Here is a 20,237-nt window from a genome sequence, read left to right on the forward strand (position 1 = left end):
CTTGTCTACTTTTGATATCCGGGTAACACTGAGCTCATAAAACAAGTTGGTAAGTGTTCCTTCCCCACTATTTTCTTAAAAAGGCGGTGAAGGATTGGTGTTAATTTTGTCTTAAATGTTGGATAGAATTCACTGGTAAGAAGTCATGGGGCCCTGAACTTTTCACTGTGGGAAGCTGTAAATTACTAAATTAAATTTTTTAGTTGACATAGATCTATGTAGATTTTCTATTATCTTCTCAACACTCTGGTGTTCTAGGTCTTACAAAGAATTTGCCCAATTCATTGGCATAACGCTGTTTGTAACAGTCCTTGTCTTAAAAGTCTGTTTTGTCTGGTATTAATATATTCAATCCAAGTCACTAGTGCTTAACTGTTTTCATGGTATATTTTTACATATCATTTTACTTTCAGTCTATTTGTATGTTTGAATATAGTGTGTCTCTTGTACACACCATATAACTGAATTGTTTCTTGTTTTTATAATCTCTGCCTTTTGGTTGGAGTGTTCATTCATTCTATTTCCAATTAACAAAACTATAGATATGCCTAGATTTGGGTCTTTATTTTGATACGTTTTCTATTTGTCTCATTTCATATGTTACTCTCTTCTTCCTTCACTGCCTTCCTTTCTATTAAGCAAAATTTTTAATTTTCTTATTCCTCTACTTAGTTTTAATCTTCCTCTCTTAGTTTATGTTTTTTTACTTTCTATAGATATTACAATGTGCACATTATTGATCACAGCCTACTTCATCTTAATAGGGACTTCCAGGAAAACAGAGTAAATTTATGCCAACCTAACTCCATCTTCCCTCTGTCACCTGATATCATGATCAGGCTCAAACGTGTTTCACCTCCTGTGTGTCTCATAATACACACTGGGTTAGTCAACACAGAAATTAGGGAATCATTCTAGATTCCTCCCTTTCCCTTACCCCCCACATCTAGTCAGTAATTCCTGTTGATTCTACCTCCTCAACACCCCATCACAGCCTTCCTCCTCTCCGTCTTCATTGCCACTGCTCAACTCTGTCCTTATTCAGTTTTTATTTAGCCTACTGCATTAGACTCTTTCTGGTCTCTGTCCTTGGAGTTTCATCATTTTCCCATTCCCACATTATCACTTACACAGCTTCTACATATAGTCACTCTAATATGCAAATCTTATTCTTCTGAGCAACATTTTTCAATGGCTCCTAACTGCAAAAATGATAAAATCTAATTTTCCACAGTATGTCACACAAAGCCTTCCATGATCTGGCCCCCTGCCTATCACTGTCTAACCCAGTGACCACCACTATCTGATAAAACATTATGTACCAAATGACAGAAAGGCATTTATAATTTCCTGAACACAGCTGAATTTCTCATACTTTTGAGCATTAGTACAGGCCACTTTCTCTACCCGGAATGTTCTCCACATGCATATCAGGAAAGAAAATACTTATTCATGCTTAACCTCTCAATTTAACTGCTATCTTCTTTATATAATCTGATTCTACAAAGCAGTCCTTCACTCCTCTCAGCACTTTGGAGGCAGTTTGTTCTCGTCTCTCTCACCTCTCAATTTTTATCTCCTTAAAAATGGGAACTATCTTTTTTTTTAAAACCCCCAGTATTAAGTGCACTGCCTGGCACATAGTAGGTACTTAATTATTATGTGCTTATTCAATAAATGATCTATGAAGGTAGAAATGATTTATGAAGCATGAAATATAATGAATATCCCTAAAGTAATGGCAGAGAACAAACAGCTACTTTAGGAGCTGCAGGGAGCCAATAATAATTATATTTATTTATTATTTGTATACTTATATTATGCATTTCTCACCAGGTCTGGGCTAAACTCTCGCATACATTATAACAACACTACAGAAAGATGTTATCATGAAACCCAATTTGTAGATGAATAAACAGAGGCACAAAAATGTTAAATAAACTCGTTCGAGGTCACAGCAAGTAATAAACCCAAGACTCAGAGAGGTTTGTGTTAACCACTGTTCTTCCTCTGCTTTTCAGTACAGCCCATGTTAAATCTTCACTGCTGGTTCCAGGGCTCTGCTATCCCTTACTGTATGTAACTGCTCTCTTCTTTCTTCATCTTCTCTTTGTACTTTTATGTTCTTCTCCTTCTCTCTTTTTTCTTTCTTCTTTTCCCTTTCTCTTCCTCTAATTCTATCAGTTTCCATAATGACATAATCAGAACTAAACTATATGATCAGGTATTTCAGCCTAACATTCTCTTTTCTTCCTTACCCAAGAACATTATAGGGAAGCAAGTAAAATAAAAAAAGACAGGGAGAACAAATAAGGAATAGTCAGTGAGAAAGGAGGTGAGTTAAGATTGTACAGTGTAAGAGAAGGTTTCAAGAAGCAAAAAAAGAAATAAACTAAAAACAGATCTGTAAATGTGGCCCAAAAAAAAATTATGATTATCACTGGGAGCAACATTTCAGCTAAAGCACTGAAACCAATATTGCACTATATGTTAACTAAAACTTATATAATAAAAAATAAATAAATGTGATACCTAAAACCATTAAACTCCCAGAAGAAAACATAGACAGTAATCTCTTTGACATCAACCTAAGCAACAATTTTCTAGATATTTCACTTCAGGCAAGGGAAGCAAAGCAAAAATAATCTAATGGGGCCACATCAAACAATAAAAACCTTTTGCACAGTGAAGAAAATCATCAACAAAACAAAAAGGCAACATATTGAATAGGAGAAAATATTTGCAAATGATATATCTGATAGTGGGTTAATATACAAAATATATAAAGAACTTATACAACTGAACAGCAGAAAAACAATCCAATTAAAAACTGGGCAGAGAGGGATACCTGGGTAGCTCAGACATTTGAGCGCCAGACTCCTGATATCAGCTCAGGTCATGATCTCACAGTTTGTGGGTTCGAGCCCCACACTGGGTCCTGCACTGACACTGCAGAGCCTGCCTGGGATTCTCTCTCACTTTTCCCCTTGGTTCCTCCCCCCTCTCATTCTCTCTGTCACTCTCTCAAAATAAACAATAAATATAAAAAAATAAATAAGAATAAAAATAAATTTTTAAAAAATGGGCAGAGGCGCTTGGGTGGCTGAGTTGGTTAAGTGTCCGACTTTAGCTCAGGTCATGATCTCATGGTTTGTGAGTTCAAGTCCTGCATCAGGCTCTGTGCTGACAGCTCAAAGCCTGGAGCCTGCTTCAGATTCTGTGACTCCCTCCCTCTCTGTCTCTCCCCTGCTCGCATTCTCGCTCTCTGTTAGAAAAATAAACAACATTAAAAAAAGTTTTTTAATTTAAAAAATAAGTAAAAATAAAAATAAATAAAAATTAAAAATGGGCAGAGGAGCTTAGTAGACATTTTTCCAAAGAAGACATACAGAAGGCCAAAAGATACATAAAAAGATGCTCAACATCACTAACCATAGGGAAATGCAAATCAAAACCACCATGAACTATCACCTTAAGCTGTAAGAATGGCTAGAATCAAAAACATAGGAAATAACAAGTGCTGGTGAGGATGTGATAAAATTAGAACCATTGCACAGTGTTGGTAAGAAAGTGAATTGGTGCAGCCCTTGTGGAAAACAGTATGGGGGGGTTCCTCAAAATATTAAAGATATAAATACCATACAATCCAACAATTCCACTGCTGGGTATTTACCCAAAGAAAATGAAAACACTAATTAAAAAAATATAAATGTACCCTTATGTTTATTGCAGCATTATTTACAATAGCTAAGATATAGAAGCAACCCAAATGTCCATCAATAGACGAATGGATAAAGCTGTGATATATAGATTCAATGGAATGTTACTCAGCCATAAAATATTATGAGATCTTGCCATTTGTGACAACATGGATGGACTAAGGAGGTATTATGATAAGTGAAATAAGTCAGATAAAAAAAGGCAAATACTGTCTGATTTCATTTGTATAAAAAATCTAAAAAAAAAACAAAAACAAAAAGGCAGAAACAGTCTATAAATACAGAGAACAATATGGTGGTTGCCAGAGGGGAGAGGGAGATGGGTAAACGGGGAGAGAGGTACAGGCTTCCAGGTATGGGATGAGTAAGTCATAAGGATGAAAAGTACAGCATAGAGAATCATGGAGGACCTCTCTATTTAGGTGATATTTGAATAAGAAAGTAAGCCAGGCAAATAAGCAAAGAGCATTATAGACAGATGGGTCAGTAGGTCCAAAGACCAGAGAAGAGAGAACATTCAGTGCATGTGAGGAAGGGCAAGGAGGCTAGAGTAAAGTAAATGAGAGTAATAGAACCAGCTCTAATACATGAAGAATTAATCTATAATAATTATAATTATTCCTAATCATCATTGGAGTCTTTCACACATAGTTTTTAAACTAATACATGAGGGGAGAAATTCTGAAAATTTTCAATTCATTACTGTGCAACGATTCTATCTTAGCATTTTTCTTCATATAACCAAAGAGTTCTAAGTGTTTTGATAATGCAAGCAATACTCTTAAGTACAGCATGTCACTCTATGAGATAAAAATATGTCCCATTAGGTTTCAATAAGTTTACATCCACTATTCTCAAATATGATAAACACCAATTTCTATACAGAAAAATTGTCCTACTCAGTATATGTGAATAGTCTTTGGTCAAGCCTGCTAAAATATTTTTTGTCAAGACTCCAACTGGATCACTGATGTTCTAAGAGGAATGTGTTCAGAGGAGTACATATTAGTGAGTCCAATTTCCTAATCATGTCCCTGTTCCATCTACCTGCCATTAACTTAGCATGGTTTAAAAGAAGTAAACTATTTCTGATCCTCCCTCCGCCTCTCTCTGCCTCTTCTCTGGTCATACATACATGCTCATTCTCTCAAAAATAATTTTTTTTAATTTTTAAAAATTTTTTTTTTATTTTTGAGAGACAGAGAGAAACAGTGTGGGCGTGGAGGGTCAGAGAGAGAGGGAGATACAGAATCTGAAGCAGCCTTCAGGCTCTGAGCTGTCAGCACAGAGCCCAATGCAGGGCTCAAACCCACAAACCGTGAGATCATGACCTGAGCCGAAGCTGGACACTTAACCAACTGAGCCACTCAGGCGCCCCTCAAAACTAATTTTTTAAAAAATTTTTAAAAAAAGAACTCCACTGGTTCCATATATGCCATAATAGTCACCATGCATTAATATGCATAATAAAAACTAATTCCGTTATGTCGAGATTTTTTTACACTCATATTTTTTACTTAGTGAGTACTAAAAAATGGGTTAGCAATAAAAAATCTAAAATATCAATAAAAAGAACTATATTAGAGATGAAAGAATTTCAGAGGACACTTACATGGTGGGGGGGAAGCTATTTGATAAGCAAAATGAAGCCCAATTTCTTCAAGAAATTTAAAAAGCAAGTCTTAAATTTTTTTTTAAATAAAAAGGAAATAATACTAGGAAAAGAAGCCAAATGTGCATTTGAAAAATAGAGAACTTGCCTACAGTTACGTAAGCAATTAAAATAAAATGAATAAAATGCAGCATTAAACATGCTGCAAAACGTGCACACTCAATTCAGCCAAGACAGTTACACCCACTCCCATTAGTAAAACAAAATGTAAGACAAAATGGGAAACTAATGAGCTCAGCTGCAGGGGCTTGTTTGTTTGTTTTTTAATTTCATCCATTTGCTCAAAACGTAGTTCTATTTTACCCTAAAGTCTTTTGTTGGATATAAGGGGAAGCAAATGTTCCTAAACAAGAATAAGAATAAGCTCTGAAAATGCATAATACAAGCCTCATTTGTTCTAATGCACATCTGGTGTATTCTGTTTTAACATTTTTGACAGGTTAATAGTTTGTCTTCATGTTTAAAGAACACAAATGTTTTGCCAGTACTGTTGAACAGATCCGGAGGGTGGGGGGTGCTGAAAAGAAAATGTTAGAGAAGGAGGTCTATTTTTTCAAGATGCTTTGTTTAACCAAATGTAAGTGGGGGCTACATATCTAGAAAACTTGACCATGGTATACAGAAACTATGACTCATTATGAAAGTTGAAATAAAGTTGATTAATAAAAATAAACATTTTATAGTGTTTTTACTTATTTTTGAGAGAGACAGACAGCAGACAGAGCATGAGTGGGGAAGGAGCAAAGAAAGAGGGAGACACAATCTGAAGCAGGCTCCAGGCTCTAGCCTGTCAGCACAGAGCCCAACGCAGGGCTCAAACCCACAAACCACAAGATCATGACCTGAGCCAAAGTGGGATGTTTAACCAACTGAGCTCACCAGTCGCCGCAAAATAAACATTAGGAACACTTTTCTTATCTGAAATAAATAAGGTATTTGAAAACCTTCCAGGCTACAAAACAATAGTCTCAACCTTTATGAAGCAAATGGTAATTAAAAAAAACAAAAACAAAAACAAAACTCAAGGCTAAAGAATAAAGAAAATAGGGGACCAAAAGGATTATTCAGAAAGTGGATAAAGTAGCAAAGGTGACAAAATTAATTTCTGTGAAAAATGAGTTTGCTGTGCAAAGCAAGGAGATGGCTGGATATTGATATATTTGGTATCCAGTTTCAGTTTTAATTGACTATATTTAGTATGTTTGGTTTAGTGAGCTTGAATTTAATTAGAAATTACCAAAAATATGAGAAATATTTTCATCAAATTCAACTATAATTCTGGTTTAAATTTTAAAATAATGTTCAGTTTCTAGTCTTAGGAAAGAAATCTGATTCCATGACAACAAATACTACTGTAATGGATAGTCCTAATAAGAACTCAGTCCAATATCTAATAAGGATGTGTTATTCAATGCAAGTTACCAAATATAAGCAAACAAAACTCTAGGACAAGAAAAGAATTGGAGAGTCCATTTGAATTTGCTTAAAGTGCTGATCATGATCTATAATTCAGGTAAATGTAGTTGGTCTAAGGGTTGTGGGTTATCGTTAAGCTGATTAATTCAGGTAAATGTTAGTGGTTCAGATAAGTGTTAGTGGTTCATGTAAGATGACTTTTAGAATTTTTTAGTTCAACTTGAATTGAAATTTGAATAGTCTACTAAAACAATGTTAAAATATTTGTTCTGTTTACACTATAAAATTCTATCCAAACTCCAGCACACCTAAAACGAACTATGTGAGAAAAGAAACTCAATTTTCTTCCCAAATCTATTCTCTGTTTCCATTAATATCAACTTATTAGAAGATCCTCATTTTTCAACATTTCACCATCATTTGACTCCTCCATTTCTCCCCTTCAAATCGTTCATTCCTAACTATTAGCACAAAGACCTAGTGTCTTTGACATTTGTCTCCTTACTCCAGTCTCATTCTGAAGACTTTAAACATGACCTTTATTAGTCTCTGGCAACTGTGCCTAAACTGGTCTCCCAACTTCTAGTTTTGATTCATGCCAATACATCTTACAAACCCTCATTAGATTCTTAAAGCTCTAAGGAACTCCTCATGTTGAAAACTTCTAAGGGATTCTTGCTAAATACAGAATAAAAGTCCAAGCTTCTCAGGATCTTATTCAAGATCCTTCAGGGCTCCTGACTGGCTCAGTCAAAACAGCATGCAACTCTTGATCCTGGGGCCATGAGTTTGAGCCCCATGTTCAGTGTGGGGATTACTCAAATAAAACTCTAAAAGAAAAAAATATCCTTCTCAATATGATATCAATCTTCCTTTCCAATATAATTTCCCATTATTCTCTTTCATTTCAATGTACAGGTACTATTCACAAGCCAAAGAGAATTAACTGATTTTTCATGTACATGGCCTAAATAAAATCTGGCCAACGTATATGACTTTCCTCAATGTATATGACTCATAGATTCTTTTTATTTAAAATAATATTCCCCCTAATCTATTCATCCAATTATTCAAGGTACCGTTTTTGTTTGCTGTTTTAAGTAGGCACCATGTCCAAGGTGGGGCTTCAATTCACAACCCTGAGATCAAAAGTCACATGCTCTATCGACTGATTCAGCCAGGCACCCCTTTGAAGTTATAGTTTATTTTTTTAAGACTTTATTTTTATTTTTAAATAATATTTATACCCAACATGGGGCCCGAATTCACAACCCTGAGATTAAGAGTCGCACAGAGCCAAGTACCAACCAGGTGCCTCTCCAGTCACAGGGTTTTTTGTTTTTTTAATTAATTTATGTATATTGAGAGAGAGAGGAAGAGAGAGCACAAGTGGGGTAGGGACAGACAAAGAGGGAGAGAGAACTCCAAGCAGGTTCCACACTGTCAGAGCAGAGCCAGACACAGGGCCTGAACTCAGGAACTATGAGATCATGACCTGAGCTGAGATCAAGAGTCGGATGCTTAACTGACTGAGCCACCCAGGTGCCCCTCAAGTTACAGTTTATATGTTACCTCCCTCAGCATGTCTTCCCTGATTTCCCCTCTTCTGTGTAAATTCCTCCTGAGTGAACTCCTTTGGCACCTTGTGAATTTATCATACATAATGCACATATGGCTATATATGGAGCAACGTTACCTCTCACTAGATTTCATAAGAGGGAAATAACCATGAGGGGAAATTTCTTTAAGGGAAACATCAGCAGAGCCATGCACACAGTAAGCATTTATATATATGGAGAGAGAGAGAGAAAATGCTATCATAAATGAGCACACATACTATATTGATAAAGAGATATAAACTAGTATAATGGTAACATACCCAGTGGATAGTATGTGCCAATAACTTCAAACCTGAATATGGCCCAAATTTAAAGAACTGGTATTACAAAGTAACTAGTAATATTTCAAATTATTAGATTACCAATATTAATGCCAAAGGAAAAAAAAATCAAATCCATGTGTTCTTACATAACATGAAATACAAACACCAAAACACATTATTTATTCTATGTATATATTAGCAATTTTGTTTTATAACTAAACATACATATTAGAAAGTTGTTGACAACATAAAATAATAAAAAGAATTCTCCCTTACTTCTAGTTAGTTTTGGAAATCTTTTTTTCAGTTTCTTCTTTAATGGATTAAGCTCAGGCATTATTTCTGGAACAGCTACATAAAAGTCTGATTGAATTTCATCATCCAAAATCTGAAATTCAGAGGAAAAAGATAACCTTAGATTATATGAAAAGCTTTATCCTTCTAAAAATAAAGTATAATGCAGTAATTCACCTTACACTTTAGAAAGCAGACATTAAGCAAACTTCTTTTCTTCAAACACAAAGATCCTACAGACACATTTACCAATTATGAAAAACATTAGAACCAAAACATTTTCTGATGTACTCTTTTAAAAATAGCCACATCCTTTAAAAAAAAAAAAAAAGAAATGAAAGAATAGAAAGGAAGAGAAAAAAGCATTTACTGGGTTCAATTCTTCCATGGGGTTAGTTAGGCAAAAGTGTAATACACTATAAGATATGACTGATGTATACACGGCTCATATAATCCTACAAAGTTGAATTCATATATCCATTAAAACTGAAGAAACAATGTTGAAAGTTTTGCAATATATCACATGTAAAATTAATAACAACTCAAATCACCACTAGCAACCAAATCATGAGCAACCACACTGCTTTCCTAAATTTGGAACATCAAAAAAAACTAATCTATAATTATTTTCACAAAGAACTGAAACTAAAATTCTATTTGCCTCCAATAACTAAAAATAAAAGAGGAGTAGGATGGTTGAAGACAAACTCACTTATAATTTATTTACCCATACTGCAATTCATTTTAATAGCAAAAAGAATATTTAATTTTTAAGACAGTTTTAATTAATTCAGACAAACATCCAAATTAATTAGTAGACTACTAGAATATACTCCCTTTAAACATTTAGTTGATTACAAAATGAAGCACCTTAAAATACTGAACCATGGCAAAATTAAGCAGATTCTAGAATTTTATCTTCTTGTTACTATTCTTATTTTTACAAATTCTTTACTCCCTAAATAACTTCCTGTGGGTCCCCTTAACAATAGTAACTTGCATTACAGGAGCATTTAGCACATATGCCAAGCATTCTGCTAAATAGGTCACAGGATTTAGTTCATCCAGTCTTTACAATAACCCTAAAAGACCAGTACTAGTATTGACCACACACCCCAGATCTGGAAACAGAGGGCTTAGGGAGGACTAATCAGTCTATGCAGTTATAAAGAGCAGACCCAGATTATAAACACATGTAACATGGGTCCAGAACCCAGGACTCTCATTCGTAGAAATACAAAAGCAGAGGCAATTTTGGAATGTCAAAGAGTTGCATGTGAAATCTCTACTCTAAGACCCTCTGTATTAGAATTAAGCTCTCCTCTTTAATTCCAAAGAATCTGTGATATTATTTTTAAAAAATTAAAAGAATTTTAGTAATTTTATTAAGTTAAGGTCTATGACTCATCAGAAAGGACTGCGTACCACCCTCTGACTTCGACTCAGAATCTATGTGAAAGTATAATCTCTTTTTTCATGGAAAAGTATTTTCCATGGGTGCTACTCCCAAAAATCACTCTGGAGACTCTCCTTAAAAACCAACAATCCCAGGGGCGCCTGGGTGGCCCAGACTTCAGCTCAGGTCATGATCTCACAGTTCTTGGGTTTGAGCCTCACATCAGGCTCTGGACAGCTCAAAGCCCGGAGACTGCTTAGAATTCTGTGTCTCCCTCTCTCTCTGCCCCTCCCTTGCTTGTACTCTGTCTCTCTCAAAAATAAATATTGAAAGCAAAAATAAAAAATAAAAAATGAAAAAATTCAGAATCCCTACCCAGTTCAAACTTTCCCAGAATCAAATTCTGGATATGGAACAAAGACAAATTTTCAAATCAGTTTCTCCTTTTCTAAAACCAAAAGATATTAAATGATTAAACTTAGAAGAGAAGATTTTAGAAAATGTTAAGAAAAATCTCTTGTATTTTCAGAAATAACTCCCAAATTTCAACAGATGTGCCTCTTCTTCCCACTTCTTAAAAAAAAAGTTCTTCTGATTGCAAACCGGCTCCACAAATTCTTTACTTTCTCCAGGCAGGCTACAGAGCGACTTGCAGTCTCGTGCTGAGCCTACGCCACTCTGAAGCAGTTGGGGAGTAAAAGTTAAGAGTAATTAGAAGTATCATATTACTACAGAGGTCATATACTATCCTTTGTGATCTGTAAATTTAATCAAACTTTTCACTCTAAGAAGGCAAAACAAATATTTGATCTTCAAATCATGAATAGTGATATTCATGGGTGCTACCATTTAAATTTCATTTTAAATCTCATATTCAAAACCACAAAGAGTCATATTACCCTTTCCAGTCTACCCACAAAACTCTCACAAACATACAGGAAGCAAGGGGGGAAAATCACAATATAAATCAAGCATAAGCAATATCAGACTGTCTGGATAGTTTTATCTTAGCTTGATTAGGAGACTCAAAAGAGTAGGAAAATTTTTCCCTGCTCTACAAAGCTTTACTAACCATTTATCAAAAGATATGAGCATAATGGCTATGTTCCACATGTAATAAATCAATGGATGGCAAAGATAACAACAACTTCTATAACTAATGAACATGAAACAACACTGTACCTTCTGAATCAGATCAGTTCCTCCAGCAAACGCAGCTCCATTTTCTTCTGCTATTTTAATCTCTGATGCATTCTACCAAAATACAGTAGTTTAAACATCAATCTTTAAATAAATTCGGTCTGCTCTCAAGTATTTTGTCAGAAATAATATCACAATTCAAAGTAAAAGTTGTGGTTTTTACTCTTAATTGAAAATGCATCAACTGTTGACCAGATGCATCAGAGATATTATATCTGGAACAAGTTTACTTTGTAGGTGATTAAGGTGTTTCTTGACTAACACATGAGGAAATACATTGACATGACATATTAGGAAACCACCAACTGGTCCAGTCTAACTCTCCAATGCCTTCAATACATCATCTTCCAAAAGTAAAAGATTAAAATATATTTAGTTTTTCTAATTTAAATGGTGACATCTTATCAAACCAATATAGAAGAGGAAAAATTATTTAAGAAATGATAGAATTAAAACTATATTATACACCTAAAACTAATATAACACTGTATTTTAAATAACTGGAATTAAAATAAAAACTTAAAAAAATTTTAGCCAATTGTCTGAAAATCCAAAAGAAGAATATACAGTATTAGTTATTTTCTTTCTATATATTCTGTTTATGCCATTTGGTTTTACTGTTAAAATGTATCAGTCCTTTAAGTTATTCAAGTTTTGTAGCATTCCAACAGCTCTTGGTTACACTTTTCTGGAAAGAAAGTAAAGAATCTCTTCCTTGAAAGTGAGGCAGATATAGAATAATCAAAAGACTCTACAAAACAAATTCATAAATATATTACAAGTAAATGTTTATAATACAAGAAGACTAACAAAGAGCCATATGACTATTTGTTACAAGCCAGACTTTCCTGGCTTTCCAGACTAGATATTTCTAAATGTGTGGTTTCTTGGGGCACCTGGGTGCTCAGTCAGTTAAGTATCTGACTTCAGCTCAGGTCATGATCTCACAGTTTGTGGGTTCAAGCCCCACATTGGGCTCTGCGCTGACAGCTTGGAGCCTAGAGCCTGTTTCAGATTCTGTGTCTCCCTCTCTCCCTGTCCCTCCCCTGCTTTGCTCTGTCTATCTCTCAAAAATAAATAAACATTAAAAAAGAAAAAGTGTTTGGGGCACCTGGGGCACCTGGGTGGCTCAGTTGGTTGAGCATTTGACTTCGGCTCAGGTCATGATCTAACAGTTCATGAGTTTAAGCCCCGCATCAGGCTCTGTGCTGACAGCTTTGAGCCTGGAGCCTGCTTTGGATTCTCTCTCCCTCCCTCCCTCCCTCCCTCCCCCCCCCCTCTTTCTCTCTCTCTGCCTCTCCCCGGCTTGCACTCGGTCTCTCAAAAATGAATAAACATTAAAAAAAAAATTATTTTAAAGGAAAGAAAAAGTGTGGTTTCTTTGTCTACACAGGTCTAAGAGGACCCAGTGCTTTAAAATAATGTTGTTAAAAAAATAATAATAATTTTATTGTTTTTGTTTGAGGAGAGTAGGTAGCAGGAACTAGTAGATGGTCAAATTCTCTATTTCTCTTCAGTTTCTTGTGAGAAACATAATGTGATAGATTAATAATGATGAAATTAATGTTCTAGTTTAGCTCTTTCTGAAACTAATGACATAACCTCAAATGGAAAAACTAAAAAAAAAAAAAAGGAAAAACTAAGACTATATGAATAGTCTACACATTCAGTTGATCTAAGCACGATTAATGTTATATGTAAAAAGTATTAAATGATATAAGAAGTTGACAAAGATTACTCACCACTGTAAATACAGCAACTTTATTGATTTCTGAAATGAACGGGTATGGAAAACTAAGAACACTGGCAAATGGCTCCACTTTTTTCTAAATACACAACAATGGAAAAATAATTATGAAAAATTCATTTATGTTTTCTATATCTCACATCTATAAAAAACAAAACTGATGTTTTATTTTCAATATTTTAATTTTACCATATGTCCTTTAATTAACCAGAACTATTCACAAATTATAATTTAAAGCATAGAGACTATATTTCAGGACACCTGAATGGCTCAGTCAACTGAGTGTTTGACTCTTGATTTTAGCCCAGGTCGTGATCTCATCATTCGTGAGCCCTGCATTGGATTCTGTGCTGACAGTGCAGTGCTTGCTTGAGATTCTCTCTCCCTCTCTCTCTGCCTCTCTCTCAAAACAAGCAAACATTTAAAAAGAATAAGAGATTACAATTCTTTTGTAAGAAACCATAATGAAAATTGAAATCTCTCTCTCCACCTCCATACTGTCACAGCACTTGGCTTCTCTCTCTACATCATTCATCACAGTGGCTCATATATTAAGAGTTGTGTTTGCATGTCCATATCTTCCTGAGCACCTACGACAATGCTTTCCACATGATGGACATCAATAAATGTTTAATACTTTGAATTAAATTCAAAAGAACATGTAATTTTTTGTCACCATAAAGGAGGACAGAGTATAGCTGTGCATACTAGACAACAGAAAATATCCAGCTAATGTGCTCAGTAGGAGATCCTTAATCTCCACCATTGGCTCTAAATAATTAGATTTATTAACCTTAAATCTAAGACAGACTGCCAAGCCTGAAAGACTTCTGCGTGGGTCGATTTTGAAACAACATGTACTGTCTCCCACTTTCAGACATATTTGGGAAGTCAGTTGGAAAATCCAAAACATATAATGGCATGCACTGAAGCACCCAAATATGGGTGTAGATTCTACACGGCCTCAGAACTAATTTGTTCAGTTACCTAGCCAAGGCCCTCTCTAGCCTTGTTCTTCATATCACTCAGAGCAATCCAAATGGAAACAAGTTGTAGGCCCACAGTTTTGGTGTAGTTTAATGTATAGAAGAAAGAGAAAAGGAGTTGTTTCCTAATTAAAACTGAATGAAAGATTATCTTTCTAGCAAAACTTTGAGTAGAGATAACCACCTGAACATTTGGGAGGGGGAGGGGGGATTTTTTTTTTTTATTTTTAGGCAAGAGAGTACAAACCCTTAAGCATATTTTATTATCAGCCTCAGTTTTATTGACTGGCATTCCTTTGCCATTAACATGTCACAACTGGGTTTCAGTAAATTTTTAATGGCAAGTAATCACAATAAAACCATCCCCTGGCAAAATACTGGCTTGTTGTACAAGCACTCTATCGAAAACAAAAATTGTCTTAGGAAGACAACAGTGCTCTTTCAATGTTATTGGTTTACAAGTGGCTTTCACTTATGAAATGAAGCTTGTAGTCCTACAGGTCTTCATCATGAACTACAGGTGACCTTTGAAGAACTCAGGGGTCCAGGGGCACTGACCTCCAACACAACTGAAAATCTGCATATAACTTGACTCCTAAAACTTAACTACTAATAGCCTATGACTGACCAAAAGCCTTACCAATAACGTACACAGTCAACTAACACATATTTGGTATGTTATATGTATTATATACTGCACTCTTATAGCAAAGAAAACTAGAGAAAAGAAAATGTTATTAGGAAACTAAGTAATAGAAAATATATTTACACTACTGTACTGTACTGTATTTATCAAAAAACCTCTGCATATAATTGATCCTCACAGTTCAAACCTATGTTGTTCAAGGGACAACTATACATTAATGGTTGACTAAGAAAATGATCATTTTGGATACTACAACTTTACTAAAATAAAAGTACAGTAACCTACGGTATAAAACAAAATTATAGCATGGTTAGTATACACTGTTTCTAATAAATAAGAACTAAGAAATCAGACAGACCTTGATTCAAATCCTAACTCTACCCTCTACTCTGTGACCTAAAAGAAGTTACTTCAGTTTCTGTCTCAGCTTCCTCTTTTAAGATTATTATAAGATTAAGTGAGAAAATGCATGCAAAGCACTTAGCATTGTGGCTAGTACACAGGAAGTTTCCATAAATGTTGACTGTAATTATTAAACACTTACCAAGTCCGTTAAATGCATTAATTTAAACCTCTTAAAAACTACATGAACTAAGCATTTTATCTCCCTTTATAAAGAGATAGAAAATAGATCTGAAAAGGTTAAACTAGAAGCCCAAAGTCAAAAAGGAAGTAAGTGGTGACCCCAGGCTTCTGACCTGTAATCTGACTCAAGAGCCCATTCTCTTAAGCACTACACTGCACTCCTCCTCTGAAGAGTTCAACTATTGGTGTTGTTGAGGTTATTCAGTTGCATTCAAACACTTGCACCTTCCAGTTTGACCAAAAAAAAGACATCTTTGAAATAAAAATTAAAATATTGCTTCCAAGAAAATTAGATTTCTTAAGGGAAACACTTAAAAAATTTAGAGCTGTAATGGACTGCAACTCTAATTCAGTATTTTTACTACTTTGAGAGTTTTATGGACAAAAGTCTTCCATGGAACTGCATATAAACAGTGCAGAAAGGTTTTGGCTGGACCAAGAGTGAGGGGCTTGGCACCCCATCCATGCAAACTTAGTCTCAATGCAGGACTCTAAGGAACACGCCTGAGGCAACTGAGCAATCCAAAACTCTCATTTGCAGAGAAGGAATAGGATACTCAGTCAGCTTAAGTCATTTTTCAAATTTACAGTAAAACCTCAATTAATTTTCACACAAATGTGCTGACATTTGTTCTAGTGATTTTTCAAGTGAATAGGAGATACATGTTCATTAACCCTGTAGAGTATGTTCAACATTATATTTTATATTTTGAAAATAAAAACAAACATTTTTCATCCTGAAGTACAGAAAGAGCATAAGATTTTCTAAGAATTATTACATGGAACAAGGAACTTTAAAAATTAAGAAAGAGCAATTCATACGGCCACTGTTCACAAATTTTTCCTGGTTGAGTCTACATACCTTCTTCCCCAGTGCCATATCCAGTGTCAAATCAAGATAAACACCTTGCTTTGGATTAGTAAAGTCTAGGATTTGAAATTTCTTAAGTAACTGAACAGCCTTCTCCACCTCGTATATCTGCCTTGGATATAAGCGCTTTAAGTAGACGTCATCCTCAGGTTCACCTTCCATGAAGGAGTAGGACTTTATTTTTTCTATCTCATCTGTTTTCTTGTCTGACGCTTTGTCTTTTTTGTCTTTTACACCTTTTTTGGTGTTCTTTGCAGGCCTTAAAAAAAGATAAATTCAAGATCAGCTACCCAATACATAGTCTAAGAAACTATTTTTTTAAATATTTACTTATTATTTTTGAGACAGAGAGAGCATGGGTGAGAGGGGCAGAGAGGGGGAGACAGAAGATGGGAAACGGGTTCCTCACTGACAGCACACAGCCCAATGTGGGGCTTAAACCCATGAACCATGAGATCATGACCTGAGCAGAAGCTGGATGCTCAACCAATTGAGCCACCCAGGTTCCCCCAGAAACTTTTTTTTTTAAAGCCAATGAATGTAAGACAGAAAAAAAATAACAAAATGTAAAGTTTAATTTTCTTAAAGTTTAATTCAAAAGCATAGACTGCATTAGCGTTTTTCTAATTCAACAAATATTAAGTGAACTTTTGTACTGTTTGCAGATGATACAAAGTTAGATAAGGCATTGATGGTGCTCTCCAAAAATTTAAAGGAGACAGATGGGGGAGAGAAAGGGATGCAAAACTATTGAATGCTTAAAATGAACTGAGGGTTGAAGGGAAAGGGGGAGGGAGGAAGAGGTGGTGGTGATGGAGGAGGGCACTTGTGGAGAAGAGCACTGGGTGTTGTATGGAAATCAATTTGACAATAAAATATTAAGAAAAATAAATTTAACAAAATAAAATAAATAAATGGAGACAGATGTGCAAACAAATAATTTCAATACAATGGGTAAATACTCTGACAGTGTTATCAGAGCCAGAGCCAGAGCCATAAGGAATACATTTAAGCCAGCCTAGTAAATTAGGGAAGAGTGCTAGAAGACATGACCCTAATATCAATTCTCAAAGGATAAGAAAGAATCAGCCCAAGTATATTGCCAAGAAAGACAAAAGCATATGACCACACAACAAAGTACACACAAATGTTCCTGGCAGCATTCCTAACAGTCAAAACGTTAAAAATAACGTAAATACATAAATGTAGTATATCCATACAATAAAATATCAATCAGCAGTGAAAAGGAATGAAGTATTGATACAAGCTACAATAAGCACAAACTCTAAAAACACTAAGGCTTGGAGCACCTGAGTGGCTCAGTTGGTTAAGCCTCCGACTTCGGCTCAGGTCATGATCTCACGTTCGTGGGTTCAAGCCCCACATTGGGCTCTGTGCTGACAGTTCAGAGCCTGACCCTGCTTCAAATTCTGTGTCTCCCTCTCTCTCTGCCCCTCCCCCTCTCATGCTCTGTCTTTCTCTTTCTGTATCAAAAATAAATAAAACATTAAAAAAACTTTATAAAAAATAATAAAATAAAATAAAAATACTAAGCCAGCAAAAGAAAACATATATTGTGTGGTTCCATTTATATGAAACATCAAGAATGGGCAAATCCATAGAGACTGAAAGTAGACTTAGTGTTTGTCCAATGCTGGGGGAGGGGGTTGGAGAAATGGGGTGTAGCTGACAATGGGCCTGGGGTTTGGTGGTAAATTAACAAAAATGTTCTAAAAATGACACTGTTGATGGCAGCAAAAGTGTGAATATACTAAAGACCACTGAATCATACACTTTAAATAGGCGAACTATATGGTATGTAAATTATATCTCAATAAAGCTATTTATTTTAAAAAGTAGACTGGGATACCTAGGCGGCTCAGTCAGCTAAGCGTCCAATTCTGAATTTCCATTCAGGTCATGATCTCCTGGTTCATGAGTTCAAGCCCTGCATCTGGCTCTGTGCTGACAGTGTAGAGCCTGCTTGGGATTCTCTCTCCCTGTCCCTCTCCTGCTTATGCATGCGTGCTTGCATGCGTGCTCGCTCTCTCTCGCTCTCTCTCTCTCTCTCTCTCTCTGTCAAAATAAAGAAATAAACTTAAAAAAATAAAAAGAACATTAAAAGTAGCAAGAGAGAGGGAGGAGCCAAGATGGTGGAGAGGAAGGGAGCTCTGTAAACTTCGTCTGCCCCATCAATCGAACTGAGAAGGACATTGTTCTCATCTGCAAGAGCGGAAGGAGAAAATACAGACTCCAGAAGGAAGAGAACCTGAAGGATACCTGAGTGAGTGAGTGCGAACTGGGGAGATTGGAAAACGGGCCAGCCCGAGACTGGCAGGGGAGGTGGGAGCCGCAGCCTAACGCAGGGCAAGAGCGCGGAGCCCAAGAGACAAAGGGAAGAGACAGAGAGACTGAACATGCTCATAGTACTGTCTCTGGAGAAGAGGTAAAGAACGCTTAACTGCGCTTGGAGAGAGAAGCTCACTCCATAGATAACTGCTGGGTAGCCTAAATCCCTAACCCAGGTGGCGCCTAAGGGAAGGAACAGCTTCCAGCCCGGCGCCATCTTGGTGAGGAGTCCGCAACCACTGTCGCGGCAGTGATAGGGGTGCTCACTTCGACCTCGGTTTTGGGAGTGGGAGCACGCACCTCATTTCCACGGCGCATCTCGCCCCCAGCATTGGCCACGCAAAACCTGAATCCTGGGTGCCAACAGGGAAAATATAGCCCCCACCTCTGCGTGATCCCGGTAGAGATTTGGCGGTGGTAAAGACCTGGGTGCGCGCACAGGCTGCAGGAGCTCCCAGCTCATTTCCAGCAGCTCCCTGCGCCTCCTCGGGCAACAGCTGTGCACCCATTCCTCCCCCAACGCTAACACGATCCCCGCTGGGGGTTGGATCTGAGATGGTGTGCACTCCACCTCCTGCTGCGCATCTCGCCTCAGGCAGGGGCAGCCAAAATCCCAGCCTGAGCCAAGACAAACTGATTCCTCCCCCTAAGAAGCCAGCAACCAAAACAAAACCATCATCTGTGGTAGCATAAAGAGTGAATGGACTGGAACTTTGAACCGAGGCAGGCCTGGAAAATACAACTCTGCTCAACCACGGCAAAAATAGATTGGACTCATTAGAGTGGCCTACAGTTCCTAGTTCAGCAGAACTTGGTGTGCCGCCAGCCTATCTAATCTCCACAAACACCAAGGCGGAGCCTCTGAGAGCAGCCTCCAAAACCTGCCACATCAAACCACGCCTATCCACGAGGGGGAGCTGCTGGTGTTTTTTAGGCTTTTTTTGCTTTTTCTATAATTTTTTTCTTTTTTTTCTTCTTTTTTTTTCTTTTCGCCTTTTTCTGTACGTATTTTTTATTATTATTACTTTTTTTTACTTAAATTTTTTAAAACTCTTACTCATTTCCCTTTCTCCTTTCTCCCTTTTTTTTTCTTACCTTCTTGCAATCCAGATATATTCTCCTATATCTCATCCCTACCTCTCCCCTCAACTGATCATACACTTTTAGACTGTCCACTGTACTTTATTGTCTCTGCCCCCCTTTATTTTTTTTCCTTTTTTCTTTTTCTTTTTCTTTTCTTCTCCTCTTTTCGTCTCTTTCCTCCCCATTCTCTTTATTTTCTTTCCCCCTTATAATGCGTTTGTTTGTTTGATTTGTCTGTGCGTTTGTGTGTTACTGTTCCCTCTGTGTTTGTCTGTTTTCCCTCTTAGGGCTACACCAAGAAACAAGCCAAAGTGTGCATGACAGTGAGACCCAAATACTGCTGAGTAGGGAAATAAAATATTCAAAGGCAAAGCAAGCAGTGCTCAACAAG

General features: G+C 36.4%; 1 protein-coding gene across 2 annotated transcripts in view; it reads right to left on the minus strand.

The window, feature by feature from the left end:
• MRPL1 (mitochondrial ribosomal protein L1) overlaps positions 1 to 20,237 on the minus strand; it is a 97,217-nt gene that overhangs the window by 52,554 nt on the left and 24,426 nt on the right. For both annotated transcript variants that reach the window (XR_003910698.1, XM_029944445.1), the window contains exons 3-6: positions 16,406 to 16,673; positions 13,322 to 13,405; positions 11,562 to 11,633; positions 8,966 to 9,077 (exon numbers count right to left, since the gene is read on the minus strand). Coding sequence is in view for 1 of the 2 variants with exons in the window: in XM_029944445.1 (XP_029800305.1) it covers positions 8,966 to 9,077; positions 11,562 to 11,633; positions 13,322 to 13,405; positions 16,406 to 16,673 (536 nt within the window). In the remaining variant the exon portion in view is untranslated. The remainder of the gene's footprint in view (positions 1 to 8,965; positions 9,078 to 11,561; positions 11,634 to 13,321; positions 13,406 to 16,405; positions 16,674 to 20,237) is intronic.

The sequence above is a fragment of the Suricata suricatta genome, chromosome 1 (assembly GCF_006229205.1).
Source record: "Suricata suricatta isolate VVHF042 chromosome 1, meerkat_22Aug2017_6uvM2_HiC, whole genome shotgun sequence".
Lineage (NCBI taxonomy): Eukaryota > Metazoa > Chordata > Mammalia > Carnivora > Herpestidae > Suricata > Suricata suricatta.